This window comes from Puccinia triticina, chromosome 10A (genome assembly GCF_026914185.1).
Source record: "Puccinia triticina chromosome 10A, complete sequence".
Classification (NCBI taxonomy): Eukaryota; Fungi; Basidiomycota; class Pucciniomycetes; order Pucciniales; family Pucciniaceae; genus Puccinia; species Puccinia triticina.
Genome location: NC_070567.1, coordinates 6,194,824 through 6,213,062, shown reverse-complemented (window position 1 = coordinate 6,213,062; position 18,239 = coordinate 6,194,824). Strand labels below are relative to the sequence as shown.

General features: G+C 49.5%; 3 protein-coding genes across 3 annotated transcripts; 1 reads left to right on the top strand and 2 right to left on the bottom strand.

Moving 5' to 3' along the window:
• Positions 1-205: 205 nt before the first annotated feature.
• Positions 206-1,620, bottom strand: PtA15_10A643 (uncharacterized protein; the record flags this gene model as incomplete). The annotated part of the gene is made up of 5 exons (XM_053160840.1): positions 206-298; positions 361-543; positions 917-1,012; positions 1,081-1,317; positions 1,477-1,620. 5 exons carry the CDS (start codon positions 1,618-1,620, stop codon positions 206-208), a joined length of 753 nt encoding a protein of 250 aa, XP_053024774.1.
• Positions 1,621-2,269: 649 nt separating this feature from the next.
• PtA15_10A642 (uncharacterized protein) lies at positions 2,270-8,049 on the top strand (the record flags this gene model as incomplete). The annotated part of the gene is made up of 7 exons (XM_053160839.1): positions 2,270-2,272; positions 2,940-3,085; positions 3,334-3,424; positions 3,492-5,469; positions 5,538-7,276; positions 7,360-7,783; positions 7,856-8,049. 7 exons carry the CDS (start codon positions 2,270-2,272, stop codon positions 8,047-8,049), a joined length of 4,575 nt encoding a protein of 1,524 aa, XP_053024773.1.
• A 2,526-nt stretch (positions 8,050-10,575) lies between these two features.
• On the bottom strand, positions 10,576-14,110 carry PtA15_10A641 (uncharacterized protein; the record flags this gene model as incomplete). Its single annotated transcript, XM_053160838.1, has 19 exons — positions 10,576-10,636; positions 10,706-10,732; positions 10,980-11,078; positions 11,192-11,284; positions 11,361-11,403; positions 11,470-11,528; positions 11,624-11,698; positions 11,769-11,855; positions 11,942-12,025; positions 12,111-12,137; positions 12,229-12,399; positions 12,475-12,558; positions 13,148-13,261; positions 13,332-13,418; positions 13,511-13,537; positions 13,725-13,817; positions 13,905-13,919; positions 14,000-14,023; positions 14,100-14,110. 19 exons carry the CDS (start codon positions 14,108-14,110, stop codon positions 10,576-10,578), a joined length of 1,281 nt encoding a protein of 426 aa, XP_053024772.1.
• Positions 14,111-18,239: the final 4,129 nt, after the last annotated feature.

Sequence of the window (18,239 nt, the reverse complement as noted above, 5' to 3'; positions counted from 1 at the left end):
TGCCGCCGGGGAAAAACGCGCCCCCCTGGTGTTTGGATAGGGAACTGCCATCGGTTATTCAGCCATCGCGCCTGGCAACCTTCAGATGATCGACTCACGACTGACGACAGTCTTTCGTCGACTTCACTCACTAAAAGACAATTAAATATCAAGACCAAAAAAACGGCTCGGAAACAAGACGGCAGGACAAAGAACACAAGGGGGGTTACGAATAATTCAAGAAGAGTGTCTGTTGGCTACGAAATGTATATCTGGTGGATGGGGCGTATTTGGCGGGACTGAGGGATGAGCAAATGGACTGTATATGAGCAAGCGTGTGCAGAAGCAAGGAAGGGATGGACGGGTGCAAGGGTGCGGGACGACGAGGGGTGGGGGTGGAGGGCTCGAGGAGGAGATGCGAGGCGACGACGACGATGGGGCGCCAGGCGCGTCCGGCGCGGGCGGGATGGCCCGGACGCCGGCCGATGGCGGGGCCGTTAACCAAGAAAGGGGTGTGGAAGATTCAATGACAACGATGACGACGGTGGTGGTGGCGGTGAGAGGCTGCAAATTAACGGGTGTGCGATTATGTGCTCTAGTCTAGGACGGTTTTGGGCTTGCATGAGGAAGGGACTATTTCTATGTTTTTTGGGGGGTAAGGTGAGATGGTGTATATATGCAATGTGATTCTTGATGGAGCGCGAGATAGGCAGGGGCGGGGTGATTTGGAGGATCAACTGAAGGAGGTTCGGCGGGTTCTAGGGGGGCCTTCGAGGGGGTTTTTGAGGATGGAGGTCGTCTTAGGCCGGCCGGCGCCGGCGGGATGGTTGGTGGCCGAGGCGGGCCTGCGGGCGATCTTCGAGGGCCCCGCTTGGTGCTGAGGATGATGATGATGATGGTGGTGGTGGTGGTGGTCCGCGGGGTCTTCGAGGGAGACCCGGCGGGGACAGCTCGGGCGGTAGACGGCCTCGAAGGATTCGTCGGTCTGGTAGATCTTGCTCGCCGCACTTCGGCCCGACTCCAGCTGAGGGAACTATCCAATCGTCGGCCGGTCAGTATTAAACTGGGTGTGTGTGAGAGAGGGAGAGAGAGAGGACTTACGTTGGGTCGTTCGTATTTCTCTTTGAGTCTGATCATCCGGCTCCAGCCGTCTTCGACCTCGCCCTTCAGCTTGCGGATCGTCGAGAGCATCGTCTTGCGGTCGCGCTCGTGGGCCAAGCGCTCCTCGTCCCTCTTGCGCTCGGAGCAGGCGAGGGCGGCCTGGAGCTCGGCCTCGCGGGCGGTGAGCTTGGCGAGCTCGGCGCGGAGATGGACGATCTCGCGCTGCTCGGAGCCGGTCTGTTTGGGCTTGGGGCTGGGGACGGGCTCGGGCTCGGGCGGGGGCGGTTTGGGATGGGGGTCGAAGAGGAAGGGGCCGAGGTCGAGCCGGAGCCCGATGCTGCTCAGCCGGCCGGTCGCATCCCGGGCCCGGGCCCGCTCCCGCTGCCGCTTCAGGACGTACTCCGGGTTCAGCGAGACACTCCCGGCGCGGCGGATGTCCTTCTCGGTGCGCTCTAGCTCCCGCTCAACGGTCGCGATGTCTTGGCTCTTCGCCCAGGCTGCCAGCTTGCTGTCTGACCTCTGTCGACTCCAGCCGGGCATGACTTGGTCTCTGTCTCTGGTGGTGGTGGTGGTGTGTGGATTGAGTGGGGGGGTGGAACTGGTATTCGAAGGGAAAGGGACATCAGCTTGCTGCGATCTCTTATACATCTTTTGGAATCGAATCCCGCGGGCTAGATACTTGAGAGAGAGAGAGAGAGAGAGGAATGCGCTCGGAGAATATCTCGAGCCAGTGGGCTCATTATTTCAAAGAGTCAAGCCAGGCCATGCTGTCACAGGATAGATGTATTTATAGGATTAGAGCGTCCCTAATGGAGCATCAAGCTCTCCACACGCGGTGGATGTGATCGTCTTCCTAGGAGTGTATTCCTAGGAGGTCGGTCGAACGCACCCAGAGCTGGGGTGGCTCTTCGGTGCAAGTAAAAAATGGTCTTACATAGACCGGGGGAAAGCGATCTTTTGGCGGCTAATCAGACGGTATATCTGTCTCAGCTATATGGCGTGTCGATGGTTCCCTGGATGCTACTCTGAATGTCTTGCGAGATGGGATGGCCCTGAGCCGAGCGCAGTGATCGGGGGATAGCGTACTATTACAAAGACGAGCGCGGAAAGCTTATGCAGCAGTCGCGTCGGTTCTCGTTGAGTGTGGATGGGGATAGATAAATAGGTAGAGGTTCTCCGTTGAGGATCGATGGTGTGTGGATATGGCCACTTGGAGAAGAGGAGAGGATGGCCAGCTCGGGTGAGCGAGTGTGGGATGTGGTTCTTGTGGTTCTGGATCGGCCTGAAGGTTGTGAGCTGGAATGATGAGATGGTACTGACAGTCTGTGGGTTCGGATGTGGGTTGGGTTGAGGTGGGGTGGGTTGAGGTGGGTTTATATAGTAGTAGTAGTCTGGGGGGCTGCTGAGGGAAGGCTGAGTGCTGCTGAGTCGTTCATGGTGACTGCGCTTCCTCCTTTTGAGGATGGGTGCTATTTCGCCAGTCTCGGCTGGCAGTCGGCTGTCGGTGGCTCCCATCGAACCTTAAAACACTTCCACTGGGCTTTGAAAGTGGACATGGCCACGAGAAATACATAGAAATAAAACAACACCAGGATGTCTTACTGCAGACAGAGCACATCTACATAAATAGCTCAGCCTGATCATGAAGAGAGCCCTGGCCCCTGGCTGAATATAAGCACCAGAGGGGGCTAAGCCAGCGCCGCAGGGGGGGCCTCCTGCCCAACGCCGTCATCACAGCCCCACTCTGATCAGACACAAACCAACCAAAACATTAACAAACCACCACCACCACTTCCACGATGAACAACAAACGAACAACAACAACAACAACAACAACAACAACAACAACAAGCCAGCAGCCAGCAGCCGAGCGCAGGAAACCACTCAGGGCAAACTCAAGCCCATCAACAACCAGACACTCCCAGCCCAGCGGAAACGGAGGGAGCGGACTGCTGCTCAGGCTATTCGAATCCGAGTACTTCAACGTCCATCTGGCCATCTCATAGTCAGTCCACCAACCCACCCCACACCACCCCCAGGAAAACACTGACCACTCCCACACACACACACACACAACAGTCTCAAAACCTACCACGACTCCATCGGAATCACCTACTACCTCATCAACAGACTCAACCAATTCCCCTCACAGGATGTCGAATTCTACTGGCCCCAGCTATGGTCTGCCCCCCACCCACTCACCACCCTGCCCCACCCACGCACCAGAACTAACTAACCAAGATCTGTCTCCAGCCATCTGCTCATCAGTAGACCCACACAGAGCTTCGCACTCGAATCCTTCATCATCAGCAGATCCCAACTATCCACCCATCTCGCAATCAAAGTCAGTCCAGCCAACCCATGATCCAACAAACAGAAGCTCACTCACCCACCCTCTCCATATTTCACAGACACTATGGTATCTCCAAGCATCCCTATCCGATCTATCCTCAAACCCCAACACACCCAACTTCATCGTCTGCCATCGGGCCTTCAACCGCATCCAATCCATCATCTTCTCCGACCCCCTCCTCGAACTATCCACCCAGCGGCTCCAAGTCGACCCCAGGCAGACTGCCATCGGACTCAACCTGTCCCTCAACCCAAACCAACCCCCACAACAAAACCACCACCCCACCAGCCAATCAACTCCCTACTGGAAACAGCTCAAGCAACGCACACTAACCGAATTCAGTAAACTCTCATCAGGAGCAGGAGGAGCAAGAACTAAGATCACAGAGAAAGTCCTGCCGACCACCGTCGGAATCGGCCTCGCCCTCGCCGGAATCGCCTCGCCCCAGCTGGCTCTGCAAACCGGCCATGTGCCGATCGAACAGAGTAGGAGCTATGGCCAATCCCTCACCATCACCTCACGACTCAAGGGGAAAAATCTGGAGGAGGATGACGATCACAATAGCAACTCGGCGAGCGATGAAGAGGATCATCCTCAGAAGCCCCAACAACAACAGCAACGTCCTACTTTCAAACCTCTCATCCGTCCTCGCCACCAGAGTATGAGGGAGCCCCCTAGCCCTCGGATCCTCAAACATCCATCATCAAGGCCCCAGAAGCTGAGCAGCCACCAACCATCCTATTCAATCGACCATCCTGCCACTCTCCAGAACACCACCAGCCTGAATGCTCAGCACAACCTAGCCTCCTCCTCCTCCTCCTCCTCCCTTGGACTCTTGTCGCCACAATCGGCCCCCAGAATCAATCTCGATCAGGTCCAGACCCACCTGGCCATCGCTTCAGCCTCACCCTCCATCCTCACTGCCCCCATCCCCTCCACCGATCCCTTCTCCTCCCGAGATGGCTTGCCCAATGTCCCTCAGGGCCATCACCTAGATCATCTGCTCTTTCAATCGCCTGGCAGTACAGACAGCCACTATGGCCTGCCCACCATACCCCACTATCCAGCTCAACTCGGCACTGCCTCCATTGCTTCCACCTCTTCCCCCAGAGTTCATACTTCCGCCGCAATCTCTCAATCTGCCCCCTCCCTACCCGAAGCGCTCTCGAAATTTAAACGGGACAGCCGATTCCACCACCCTCGCACATCGGCCATGAACCGAAACGGGAAACTCACCCACCAAGCGGGCGGCACGAACAACAGTAGTCCGATCCGCCATCTCTTCAACGCACTCTTCATGGATCCCAACGAAATCCCTCACGGCTTGCTCGACCAGGTCCTCAAATCCCAATCGATGAGGTCTCAATTGGATCTAATCACCAGTCTTCAGGATATCGCTACTCGACTGGTCGTCGTGCCCAAGAAAGCCAGACTCTCAGCTCTGCGTGCCGAGCTGACCGTCCTCAACCACAGCCTCCCCAAAGGCTGCTGCTTGGGAATGTACTGCAACGGAGATCATTGTGACGAGGGTGATAAGGGCGAGGAGAAGTCGGGGGGTGGCAGCATGGAGGCCGAGCTGGGCGTCGGTGGCGGCGGCGGAAGTTCGAAGCGGAAGAAGAAGTGTCACCAGCGGATCGTCAGGATCTCGCCCAACGAGTCTGTCGTCCTCAACTCAGCCGACCGGGCCCCGTTCTTGATCCACGTCGAAGTGCTCGAAGACCATCTCGACTTCGACCCCAACCGGCGCTCGAACTACGAGGATCTGAGGAAGGCCATCAAGGGCTCTGCCATCTCCGCCAACGACGCCGCCGACTCGAAAACTCCAAATCCAAACATCTACCTCATCAACGACTCCTCGCCTAACTTCTCCGAATCGAACGTCAGCAAACTCGCCACAGCTGAGCAACCAAGTCGTAGAAGCAGCACCGATCAGCACACTATCAAATCCCTGGGGATGGCTAAGATCTCAAGCTCGCTTCCTCCCGTTGGCGAATCATTCAACCATCTGGGCCTTGCCTCCATCAGTTCTCCTACCGGTAAGTGTATTTCCCCCGTCAATACCGCTCCTCTCCACTGACTGAGGAGAGCAAAATGGCCTACCTAGATCATACGTCCTGTAGCAGCGCTCATTCTAGCGACCACGGCTTCAAGCACCAGCTCGATCATCCTTCTCAGACTCTGCTCGATCGACGGACGGGGATCGAGCACAGCCAAGCTGGCTCGGTATTCTCGTCTCCGCGTCATCACAGCAGACGAGCTTCGTCGTTCGACTTCCCCGAGATCCTCTCGAACTTTCCCGAGGAGGAGATTGATCTTGTCGAGCAGATCTATGGCAAGAGCAAGGCCGGCTTGGACTCTCATCAGACGATCGATGATGATGGCGAAGAGGAGGAGGAAGACTCGTTTCTCTACAACCACCGCCACTCTGAATCCCTCAATCTTCCCGCCGGGCTGCACAACAAAGCCCTCGACGAACAGGCGTGGAAGCGGGCCGAGCCGGTCGTCGCTCTCACTGAAACCCTAAACAACTTGCATTCCAACGAGCTCACACCCCACTCTGCCCATCCCGAGCTTGACGACTCGATGGCGAAATCCAAGTCAAATCCTTTGCCGACAACGACAACGACGACGACGAGCCAGTCGACCGCGGGTGCAGATAGTAGTACCACCAAATTGATGGATCCGAGCGCGCTGGCGGCCTTGCACCAATCGCCCTCAAGCCTCAAATCGCCCAGTCCGACTCCCTCACGCCCGCCGATCACCTTGGATGAGTATGCGGAACGGATGCGGATGGCGGCGATCATGCTTGCCCAACTGAGTGCCTCGCAGCAGCCGTCCCAGTCCCTGTCGATGACCCCGTCGAGTGCCGCGGGAATGGTCGTGGGCGGAGCGATCGGGCTCGGTGCGGGCTTCGTGGGCGTGACTGTCGGCGCGGGACTGGGGGCGGTTGTGAGTCGTCGGCTGGTCGGGAACGGCCAAACGGTCATCACCTCGCCGATCGGCCGGAAAGATCTCAATGCCAACGGAACTGGCTCAGGGGTGAACGTCAACGGACAAGGTTCGGCGGGGCTGTCGGTCAAACTGGACATGAAGACCGCCGAGGGCAGGTCCGATCTCCTTCCGTCTCGCACCGGAAGCTCGGGCCCTAATGCGGTCCCCCGACAGAAGTTCTTGAGCCCCCAGCAGAGCCAGGCCATCAAGGACAAGATCATGTCGGAGATGATGCTTCTGGAGGAAGAGCGGATGCAGCGGATGAGGCTTGACATCATCACGGGGAACCCCAAGCAGCCTGGTGCCTCAGGAGGCGAGTCGAAGAGCTCGACGGGGGGCACCCAGAAGAACTCGCATGTGGCGGACGAATCGGTGGTGATGAAGGCGGTGAACGAGGAAGACCCGTCGGGAAAGATGCTCTCGGAGTCGTGGGCGTCGAAGCGAGCGCGGATCCGGCAGTCGTCGCCCTACGGCCACTTAGCCAACTGGAACCTGTTCTCGGTGATCGTCAAGACGGGCACGGACCTGCGTCAGGAGCAGATCATCGTCCAGCTCATCAACGAGTTTGGCCGGATCTGGGCCGAGGAGGCCTGCGACGTCTGGGTGCGCTACTATCGCATCCTCGTCACCGGCGAAAGCACCGGGCTCATGGAAACAATCGTCGACGCTGTCTCCATCCACTCGCTCAAAAAATCCGCCTACTCTAAAATCTCCCTCCATCGCGCTAAACAGCCCGCCCTCAATCCGAGCCCCGGCGCCACCGGTAGTAGTAGTGCTGCTGCTTCGAATGCTAACACTGCAGCTCCCACTGGCGGCTTACCAAACTATTCGATCTTCGACCATTATGTTGATGTGAGTATTTTTTTGTCAAGAATCCCCCAATGAGGAAAAGAAATTGACAGCCCCTCCCCCCCCCCCCCCCCCCCATCTTTTAGACGTATGGACCACCGACGGGAGAAAAGTACAAGCAAGCGCAGAAGAACTTCATGAAGTCGCTCGTCTCATACTCGATAATCTCGTACATCCTGCAGCTAAAAGACCGCCACAACGGGAACATCTTGATCGACAAGGAGGGCCACATTATCCACATCGACTTTGGGTTTGTGTTGAACAACTCGCCGGGCTCGATCGGCTTCGAGATGGCGCCGTTCAAGCTCGCCCAGGACTACATCGAGGTGCTCAACCCGCCCGCCTACTTCACCTCGGCCAAGGACGGCAAACGCCACCCCTCCTCGAGCCTCTCCGCCGGGAATGAGCTCAATAGGTTCCATGAGTTCGTCGAGCTCTTTAAACTCTCGTTCAAGAAGATCCGCAAACACGCCGAACGGATCATCACGATCGTCGAGCTCATGCAAGTCGGTAAGTCCCCCCCCCTCTGTTCACTCCCCCCGCCACCACCACAAAAAGCTGATCAGTGTACGACTACGATAGAGTCCAAGCTGCCCTGCTTCGGCGGCAACGGCGACCTGGTGATCAAGAACTTGCGCGACAGGTTCCAGTTGGGCCTGACCTCGGACGACAAGCTCGACGAGTTCATCGAGAACAAGCTCGTCCTCGCCTCGCTCAACTCGGTCTTCACCAGGCTCTACGACTCCTTCCAGTACTTCAGCCAGGGCGTCCTGTGACACCCCCCCTCCTCACATACGCTCTCTTTTTCCGCCCCCGCCCCCCCGCTTGCTTGTCTTATCTTCCTCATCCGCTCGCTTCCTATGTGTTTTGTTTATCCTTCTCGCTTTCGCGCCTGCCTGGCTCCTCCATTACGTCATCCACTTGCCCCGCGAGTCCTTCCCTCCTCTTTCTCTCTCCACCACAGCCCACTCTCCGTCCGTCTCCGCCCCTTAGATCCGCCGCCGTCCACACAAAAATCCCACACTCTTTCGAGCATCCGTGGGCTCTCTGCGCACATATGTTTCGTTGTCCCCCCCCCCCCTAGAGCTGTGTACCCGTATGTTTATTGTGTTGTATAGGGACACGAAAGCGTGTGTGGATGCTGCTTGTGTGTGTATGTCTTCATCCCTGCGCCGGGCCCCGCTCGCTGCTTTCTTCGCTTGTTTGTCCTCTGTTGCGAGGTGTTGTTGTGCTCTTCCTTGCTGGCTCTGTTCCCGTAATATGATGTATTCAGATCCCCGCATTCGGGGCGCGGAGGGCGTCAACTCTGAAGGGAGGGCCTGGTGTCACGTTCGGCACCCTCCTGTCGAGGCACTTCTGTCTGGGTGCAGTGATGTATGCGCTCTTTGAGCCACCCCACTCGCACCCCTCGTCCATCTTTTTCAGCAGGACTGCTGGCCACGCTCCAGGCATTGGCGATGGCACATTGGCTAGTGTAGGCAGTTCCAACACTGGGCCAGCTAAAATATTAGCGCTAGCATAGCGTAGTGTTAGCGGCCGGATTGGCCCGCTAACGGTACTACGATAGAGAAGCGCGCTGGCGTATCGTTAGCTGTTGTTTTTTTACGCCCGCTAACGCGACAGTTTTTTATGGGTGGCGGTAGCTAGCTTAACAAAGCCACTCGGACGGAGGTCCGGGGGCCCCGCGCGGAGCGCTCTCCGTAGGAGAGGCTTACTTGCTATCCCTCAATTTTGGCAGGAGCAGAAGGGATCAGTGCAAAAAATAAAAATACAGCCCTATAAATTGTAATAAAAACAATAAAAGAAAACTGAATAGACAGTCTTGTAGCCTTGACAAATGCGCAAATTGTGACTCCTGTTCCAGCCTCTCAATCCAAAGACTGCACTCCCTAGTGGCAAAAGTGTTCAACTTCAGGAATATGGTCAAGGCAGGAAAACAAAATTCCAAACCATGTCTTAAGTTTGGAAGATCCATGTGTGGATCCACATTTGGCCAGAGGGAAGCATAGTGGTGATCTTAGCTTTGTACATACAATGTGTCCATTTCCATACAACCTAGAACACATGCAGATTTTTTGGTCCACTGGATCTACAAGCAATACAGCCTTGTGAATCCTTGTGCAGATCCATTTCTTGAGAAGTCACTTTTCAAAAATTTATTAGAAAATACATTGATGGTGATACAAAAATTCTGAGGAGACAGAATTGTAGAGGAGATGTCAAAGGGTCAGAAAGCTGTGGCTCAGACCTTTGGAGGTGCTGGGGGCAGAGCTATTAAACAGTTAAAAAACCTTACAGCCATTTGGTACTTTCTGCTCCCCTATGAAATTGGGGATAATATGCAAGTCCCTCCCTGCGGGAGGGGCCGCTTTGCGGCCAGCCACAGCAAGCCTCCCACCAGGGGGACTTGTGTTAAGTTAGGGGCGGTAGCCTAGCGTAGGTTTTGTGCACGCTGGCGCTGCCTGGGGAAAAAACTGCGCAGAAACAGCCCCCATCTTCTTGACCCGCGCAGCTACAGGGATGACACTGGGCAGAAGTAACAGCCCAGGTTTTTCCTGCAGTCACGCAAACACATCAAGAGAACTGGAATGTTGGTTCCGCCCAGGTTCTCTGGCCCTAGCGTAGCGGAGATTCACTCCGCTATGCTACCGGGGGAGCAAGAATCTGTTAGCACCAGCGGAGCGGATTTTTTTTTTTGGTGCTAATGCTTTTTTTAGCATTAATGCAGGAAAAGAAAGGTACACACTGCAGCTTGGCTTTAGCAGCATGAAAATCCGGCTAACACTGCAGGAAAACAGGGCTGCCAGGCTAGTGCTAAGTGGCCCTGTAGCGTAGTGTAGTGTAGCAGCCCACCACTGACTGTTTGCTGGCAAATATGACTGAAACTGAACACCAGTATGCTGCTACCTCACAATGAGTGAATAACAAGAAACTTTAAAAAAAAAAAACCATTTTTCTCATTTTTTTTTTTTTTTTTTTTTTTTTTTTGCTGGGGCCCATGGGCAGCCCATAAGCTAGGTAACAATATGGAGAATAGTGGCCATGGGTTCTGAGATAATAATATATTTAGATTGATCTTCCCTGTGAGGGCGCACCCAAGCACCTTCCGGGCAGAGTTAGTGCTGAGTATATATGCACCGCTGTCAAGCATGAGTTTGATAGGCTTCTTTGGCTTGCCGGAAACTAGCGTCATAGAGGCAATGATATCGAGAAATGTTTTTCCTGTGAATATGCAGCTTGTCTTGATAGGCGTGTTGGATGGTGGGTCAGACTGCTGAGAGGGGTGTATATCCTGTGGACCCTCAAGAGAAAAGTTTTGAAGCCTGCGGCCTGGCCTCTAGTCTAAGAGCATCCTTCAGCGAACTATTTAAAACAGGATTTTGAAAGAGTTAGTAACTATATGAACATTCAATGCACAATAAAAAAACTCACATTTTGCTCAAGACTTCAACCCTTTTTCTGTTTTAAATGAAGGAAAAGTTAAATTGATTTATCAGTTCAGAAATCCGTTTTATTGCTAGCTTGAGTTCCTGTATATACATACATGCCCTTAAATCTCCTTTGCACTCGCCACACCAACCCATCTCCTTTACTGTGCATTGTTGAAGCGAACCTGCAAAAAAAAAAAAAAAAAGAAAAAAAAGAATGCACATGAACAGTTTGAATAAGAAAAATTTGGAAGGAAATAAATTGAGTGAAAACTGACAAATTCTTTTGTCTACTCAGAAATGTGCCAATAAACAAAATTGGCTTCTTGGGCCAATCTATGTCCCCAGGTTTCCCAATTGTACCCTGTTGATTGACCCTGAAATTTGAGACATGTAATCAAAATCAAACATAACAAAAACCACAAAAGAGAACTTTCACAGTAATGATTTGCTACTCAGATTGAGCTTTGATTTTCAAAATCCAACTTACAACTCTAGATCACTTCTTAGAGCAACCTGTAATTCATTCTTATTTGTGTAACCAAAAAGGTCTGGTGCCATTTTAATCAAATCATCCAAGGACCTACCAGTTGTCCACGGCAATGTCAGGCAAGTCCTTCTGCTGGTACAAATGAATGGACAACAACAAAAAAACTTACATATTTCTGAGAATTTCATCTGTATCCATGTCAAGGAGACTGCCTGAAATGAGTTTCAAAATCTTATTATTCAGTCAAGCTCTCTATAGTTCTTGTTTATCACAGCTACCTTCATCTGATTCCAAGTTTTCCAGAGGAGCCTTGTTTTTACGGGAGAATCCAGAAAGACTAGTTTTTTTTTGTGGATGAAGATGGTCAGTAATGCAACTCTGATCTTAAGTTTAGGTTTTTGAGCAAGACAGACAGGTTGATTCAATACATACATTTGATGGAGGTCTATAAGCACTTCATTTGTAACAAAATCCCAACCATATTTTGCAAGTGACTTGTGATATTTTCTTCACCAAAAACAAAAACATCAGAATGAATAGGAATATTCAAAATCAGATTGACAAACAAGAAACTCACAAAGGAATATCTGAAACTTCAAAATGATAGAGGATGTTCCTGGTCAGATCGTTGGCCCAGTTTTTGCTTGCAGGTTGTCCCATAAAGCTTTCAAGCAAAAAGGAATTTGCAGTTCAAAACATTCAGTTCAATAAAATGCATTTATGATATTAAAAAAAATAGAATGGGATTACTTCAAATCTTTTATGAGATCATCTTGATTGTACTTATCAAGCTTGAAGAGCTCTTTCAAAGCTCCAGAATATTCTTTCAAGGAACTAGAAAAACCAAATCATTGAATAAGACACACTTCTAAAACCTAATAAATATTTATGATTATGTATTATCAAAGGAGAAACTTACACCTTGTTAATGGACCGTTCCACCCAACTATTTCATGCAAAAAGAGTTTTATATCCATATATTAAATCAATATCCCAATTTTCTGTTTTGTTGATAGAGGGCGTGATTCACTACATACAGCATCTTCCATCTTGCAAATGCATTTGGCACAAAGCTATCGAGATCTGTGGGTTTTTGGATAGACATCTGTGTCATATCTCCATAATTGCACCATGGAAACTTGGATGTAACAACCAGCATGTGTGCACGACCTTCTTTTCCAGGTTCACCAATGTCATCCAAATTTTGTCTAAAATTCATTGTTCAGTAGATCAAATTAGTCAGCTATATTCAAAACAGCCAAAAATTCAATCATTAAACTAACAAAAGGTATCTCCCCAGGCGTGGGATCCCTTCCGGTGCTATTCCAGTGATTTGACATGCATCTTTAAGATAGTCCTCAAGTGACCTGAGAGAAACAAAGTTTTCAGTTTCTTACATTCTGTCCACCACAAATTGATATTCATTCATTCATTATCAGCAACAAAGCTTACATATTATCAAGGGCCTTTTCGATTAGCCTTTTTTGGGAAGGAGACGCATGTCATTTACTCCTGCTTTCAAATTATATTTCTAGCTTGAGATGGGTAAGGGAGATGTGGCACATACCTGCAATGAAAGTATGGCAGTGAAAGGAATTATTGAATATATTTTGTCACCTTCCAAGCAGTTGTGAGAAATGTAAGCAAAATTTGACAAACTTATCATGATCTTCAGGTCCTTCAATTCCTGCAATGTGATTTTCTGAAACAGGATGCTTTCCTCTTTCCGCCCTGTTTCCACTGCAGTCCCATTTTCATATCAGCCATCCAACAGTTGATTCTGGTTTTTGGTGATAGAACATATCAATTAGCACATACAGCCAATCATTAAGCTTTATAATTTCTGTTTCCACATTGTATCTATTTGAAATTTCTTTTCTGTATTGGTGATCATTTCTTCAAAATATCAGAAACAGATTACAAATCAAAGCCATGTGTTGATTAGGAAAGACTAACTTGAGCCGTGGATCAGATGCTATCTCCATAACTTCGAGGATTGTTGCATCAAGAAGTTTACGGATTCGCCCATCTTCTCCAGGCTCACCAAACTGACCTTCAGTAAAAACTCTCCTAAATTCAATTTGAATTCAGAAAATTCAAAAATCCATTTGGCTCTACAAATCAGATTAAATGAACTTACACCAAACGCTTGTCCAATTCCTTTCTCAAGGATTTGGGGGGGAAAAATGAATCACTTAAGGCATATTTGAGATAGGCCTCAATTGGGCTTCAAGGATTAAATCCATCAGATTAGTCATTGTTTTTTTAACCAGCATGCTTGTTAACATTCACTACTTCACCTCATGAAAGAAGACTTACATACTGTCCAGGGACTTTTCAGCCTGACTGTTGTTTTTTTTATAAAATATATATATAACCAAGGTCAAAATCTTAGCCTTATAATCTAGCTATGAGGAAGTTAGATTGAATACGCACTGAAAATCCACAACTGAAACGTATCTTCCCCTGCTGATGTTTGATTGTAAAATTGTTGAACTCCACTTAACTGTGATAGAAGCAAAAATTTACTCACATTTTCATACGCTTGGGAGAACCTTCCCTTCCAGTACTATCATATGCAGCTCTTGCAATCTTTCCTCCCAATTCCGTATGCATATTGCCACTTCTAACATACAAGTATCAAAGTGATTTCAGCATTAAAAATATTTGTTGAACAACAATTGTAGGTCCCAATTCCAATTTCAAAACGTACATTCCAGATGGTGTACTTTGCACATTCAAAATTGTCAGGGAAAAGTTTTGAACATCAGACCTAGCCATCAATTTTGATTCCAAAATGTTGCTCACCTTGATCCGCCAACTTGAGAGGCCCTGCCATGGCATGGGGTACATATGTCTCAGTACATATACAAAGCTATTTTCTTTGAACCATTATATGGATACTTACATATCACTCATTCCGCTGTCTTTGCCGCGGAAGAAGCGTGCAATGAAACTTGCACTAGACCATTGTGTTGGTGTGTTTGTAAGAGAGATGGCAAGAATGGCATAAACAGCAAGCAAGCCGCTACGAAGTATAGATCTAGGCATTCTCTAAATTTGTTGATGTGGTAAGTGCGTAAATGATCGATAAGACAGACTGTGAATAGGAATAGATTAATGGGGGCATAAGGAAGACCCAGACAAGGGCACTTTATAGATTTTCCCAGGATGCTTGGGTTACATTGAAGAAGTCAAATACATCTTTGAGGCAAACAACACCTGGAGTTGCACGGCCCAAACAGACAAGAGAAACTGTAGGGCCATCTCGGTGAGACCACCATTGATCAGGTGGGGTTGAGAAAAATGCCTGTTTTGTTTGGTGTACACAGCTCAGTTGACATTGCCCCGGTGTTTTTGTGCCTATAAGCCAGCTTTTTCGTACAGGTTTCCTCGATGAACTGAGTGTTGAGTTGCAATATATGGTCTACTCGGGTCTTGCACTGCGAGATGGTCGGTCGCAGTGACCAAACTTTGAGAAGCCTCGTTTGACGCCTCTCAAACCCAGAATCAGGGGATGTTTGATATATGGATAGCCATATAAAAGTGGGAGAGAAAATCAAGCTGGACGTCTGGATGCTAATTGGTCGACTCGCCTGTCGCATCTTTGCAGCCTATGTAAGGCTGTCGAGTGCAAGGTACATCGTTACAGGAAATACACTCCAGGACCAAAATTGGCTCGGTGGATACCAGTAATGTCGTGCTCACTGGCACAAGCTGGCACAAGGAGATTGGTGTGCAGTGCATCTTGCATTTTTTGTATAGAATACTTGAAATTTTTGCAGTGTTTTATCGAGGGTGCTGCCAGCACTGCTTGAGTTTGGTCAGCAGCATAAGACTACTTGTTTCTTTTCTTCCTGGCACTAAAAACATAATGTACTTCCCCCATGTGTATAGCGGTTACAGAAGTGTGTATAGCAGTTGTCCCATTGATCAAATAAAACACATGGACAGTTTGTGCCTGATTTGGACTTTCTCAAAACCATTAACCAGTTTTATTACTTCAAGAAACTACCCAAAAAGTGCCAATTCGCCCCATTGTGGGCTTCTTACCCAACAAAATGATTGCCATTTATGATACAAAATTGTTACCAATAAATATATCTATCAATCTGAGGATTTTTAAAATGAATTTACCCAGTTAATGAATGAAATTTTTCTGCAAAAAATGTGAAAACAGTTGATTTTGGGTGTTCTTGCAAATTTGGGGCCAAAAAGGGTGCCATGTGGAATCCAATGCTGCCAAATTTTTTCTCTTGGAATGCCGAAACAATTTCAATGGTGATCCTGTGGCTTTCAAGATCTAGGTGGAATTTTTGGGTCTTTTACATGTAGGGCAGGGGCCAAAACTCCTATTGAATTTATTTTTACCACTATTATTCTTAAAGGATAATTCCACTGAGAATAACTATCTGCCATCACATTTTACATCCTACCCTTTGTGGCCCCAATACATTGCAAGAAAAACTTACTCAACTGATGGTAGCTGACATGCAAGATGCTCCTGTGTAACAGCCACTTTAGCTTAATCCAAGGACTAACAGGTTTTTTCTCTAGCACAGTCACTGTGTGTTATGCACAGTAAATTTTCACTGAAGCTTGGTGAACATCAAACTTTGACAGAGGATTTTGTAGCACTACAACCTTAATTGCAGCTCTTTCATCACCAGGAAAATAAAATAGTCAGTTGATGACAAGTGACATCACACCAGCTCCAGCCAGCTACCCAACATCTATCCAATATCTATCCACTATCTACCCCAATCTTCCAACTGTCTCCTCAACTTCCCAAATTTACCAAGGAGGTCCTGTTCAGTTTTTGATGAGCCCAACTGATCCTCAGTTCTGTCCAGCTGATACTCAGCTTTGGTACCCAGCTCATACTCAGCTTTTTTGCCCAGCTCATACTCAGCTTTTTCACGCAGCTCACTCTCAGAATTGGAATAAAACATTTTTACCAGTCCTTGCCCAGCTGATGCTCATCTTTGTACTAGTCCTGGCACAGCTGATGCTCAACTTTGTACCAGTCCTTGCTCAGCCTTTTCCTAGTTCTGTCCCAGATGATGCTCAGCTTTGACCCAGTCCTGAGCCAGCTTTCCAGCTGATTCTCAGCTTGCTGAGGATCAGCTGAGCCAGGCCAGGGAAAAAGACGGGAATCAACTTAGACAGGACCAGAGCTGAAAATCAGCTAGGCTAGGGCCAAAGCTGAGCATCAGCTGAGCCACAGCCAAGGCTCAGCATCAGCTGTGCCAGGGCCAAAGAGGATCATCAGGTGGCCGGTGCCAAAGCTGAGCATCAGCTGGGCCAGGGCAAAAACTGAGCATCAGCTGAGCCAGGGTAAAAGCTGAGCATCAGCTGGGCCAGGTAAAAAGCTGAGCATCATCTGGTTTTGTCACATTGAGTGCTTTGATCTTGAAACCTGTCATGTGAGCCCTAGATGTGCTGTTGGAGAGGAGCAGCATTGGAGCAGTTTTGAAGCTAAAAAAAAAGCTGCTTGTAATTACAGTAATGAGTAGTAATTAAGATGATCAAAAAAAAGGAAAAAGAGAAGTGAAACCGTGAGCCTCCACCCCCTTGCTTCCCTCCACGCGCATCCCTGTGGTAAAGCTCAAAAGCGTTCCTGAGAACCTTTTGATGAGTGCGGAAAGGGATGAATGAGGGAACCTCTGCCTTTCCTGGGTCACTAGACAGTAAAACAAGCCCCCCAATCTACAATTGGAAGGTTTATGTAGTGATAGTGGAGGTGTATTGAAAGATAGCCTACGTCAAACAAGTGGCTTAGGGGGTGCTGAGTGAGCCGTGAGTTGACATGGTCCATGTGTTGCCGCAAAGGGGGTTGTGGAACACCCTGACAGAGGGGTTAATGATGAGTGATTGATGTAATAGAGTTGTGATATGTATGTAATTGTTATGTAATAAGGGGTAAAACCACAGTATAGTGGGGCTAATACTGTAGAGCAAGCAAGTGTTGTACTGTTATGGGGTAAGCTGAGTGCAAGTACTTTGCTGAGAGAAATTACAACTAGGGGGGGAGAGCCTCCTTAAATAGAAAAGAGTGAGGGATTTTAGCTGCCCTGAGCTGTCAAATGAGGGGTTTTGGCTGGGGGTACAGCTTAGATGAGGGAATTTAGCCCAATTTACAGGTCACATGATGGAATGATGAGGGAATTTAGCTGGTGAGAAAGAGGAGGTGAGAGGTATGAGTTTGGCCTATGATGTCATTGGGTCATCTGATCATCTTTACTGCCCTGTCTGTCACCTGAGCTGTCAAATGATTTCATACAAGGGAATTTAGCTAGCCTGAGCTGTCAAATGATGTCATGCTCAAGCTGCATGAGTGGTTTTTGCTAGCTTGACACCTGGGTCCTGCATGATGTCATCTGTCAGCTATGATACTGCAGCCCCTATTAAACTAGTCTGCATGCTCCTGCAGAAGACTGCATCAGACTGCATAAGCCTGCATAAGCCTGCATAAGCCTGCATCTAGTGTACATGACACTGCATGGCATGTGCATAGCACAATTTAATGAGTGCAGCTGATGAGTTGATGCATATTTAAAGGGTAGACAAGTTGTCAGAGTGGTCCATGTAACAGATTACATGGTCCTGGTTAGAGATGGGCAAAAAGAACCTGTTGCGGGTAACCGCTATCCGCTGGCGGGTACCCGCCACGGCTGGCGGATACCCGCTGGCGGGTGCAGGTGCGGGTGCGGATGTCTAGGATTCCGGGAAAGAGCCGGCGGGTACCCGGGTAGCTTTTGCCACACCCGTGCACAGGTGTATCGCCGCGGCCGCGCAAACCAGATCTCACTTGTTTCAGCTGCGGCTGCGCAAGGATCTCCGACCCGGGTTCCGCTGTGTGTTTGATTGCCATGTCCCCTGTGCTGCCCCACCGACTCACACAGAATGGCCCGACCAAGTAAGAGACTCCGAACAATGTCAACACAAGAAGACAAAACCAACAACAACCAACAGGAAGATCGCGCAGAAGATCACAAGGAAGATCGCGAGGAAGAAGACAACTCTTCCGGAATTCATTTGACCGATG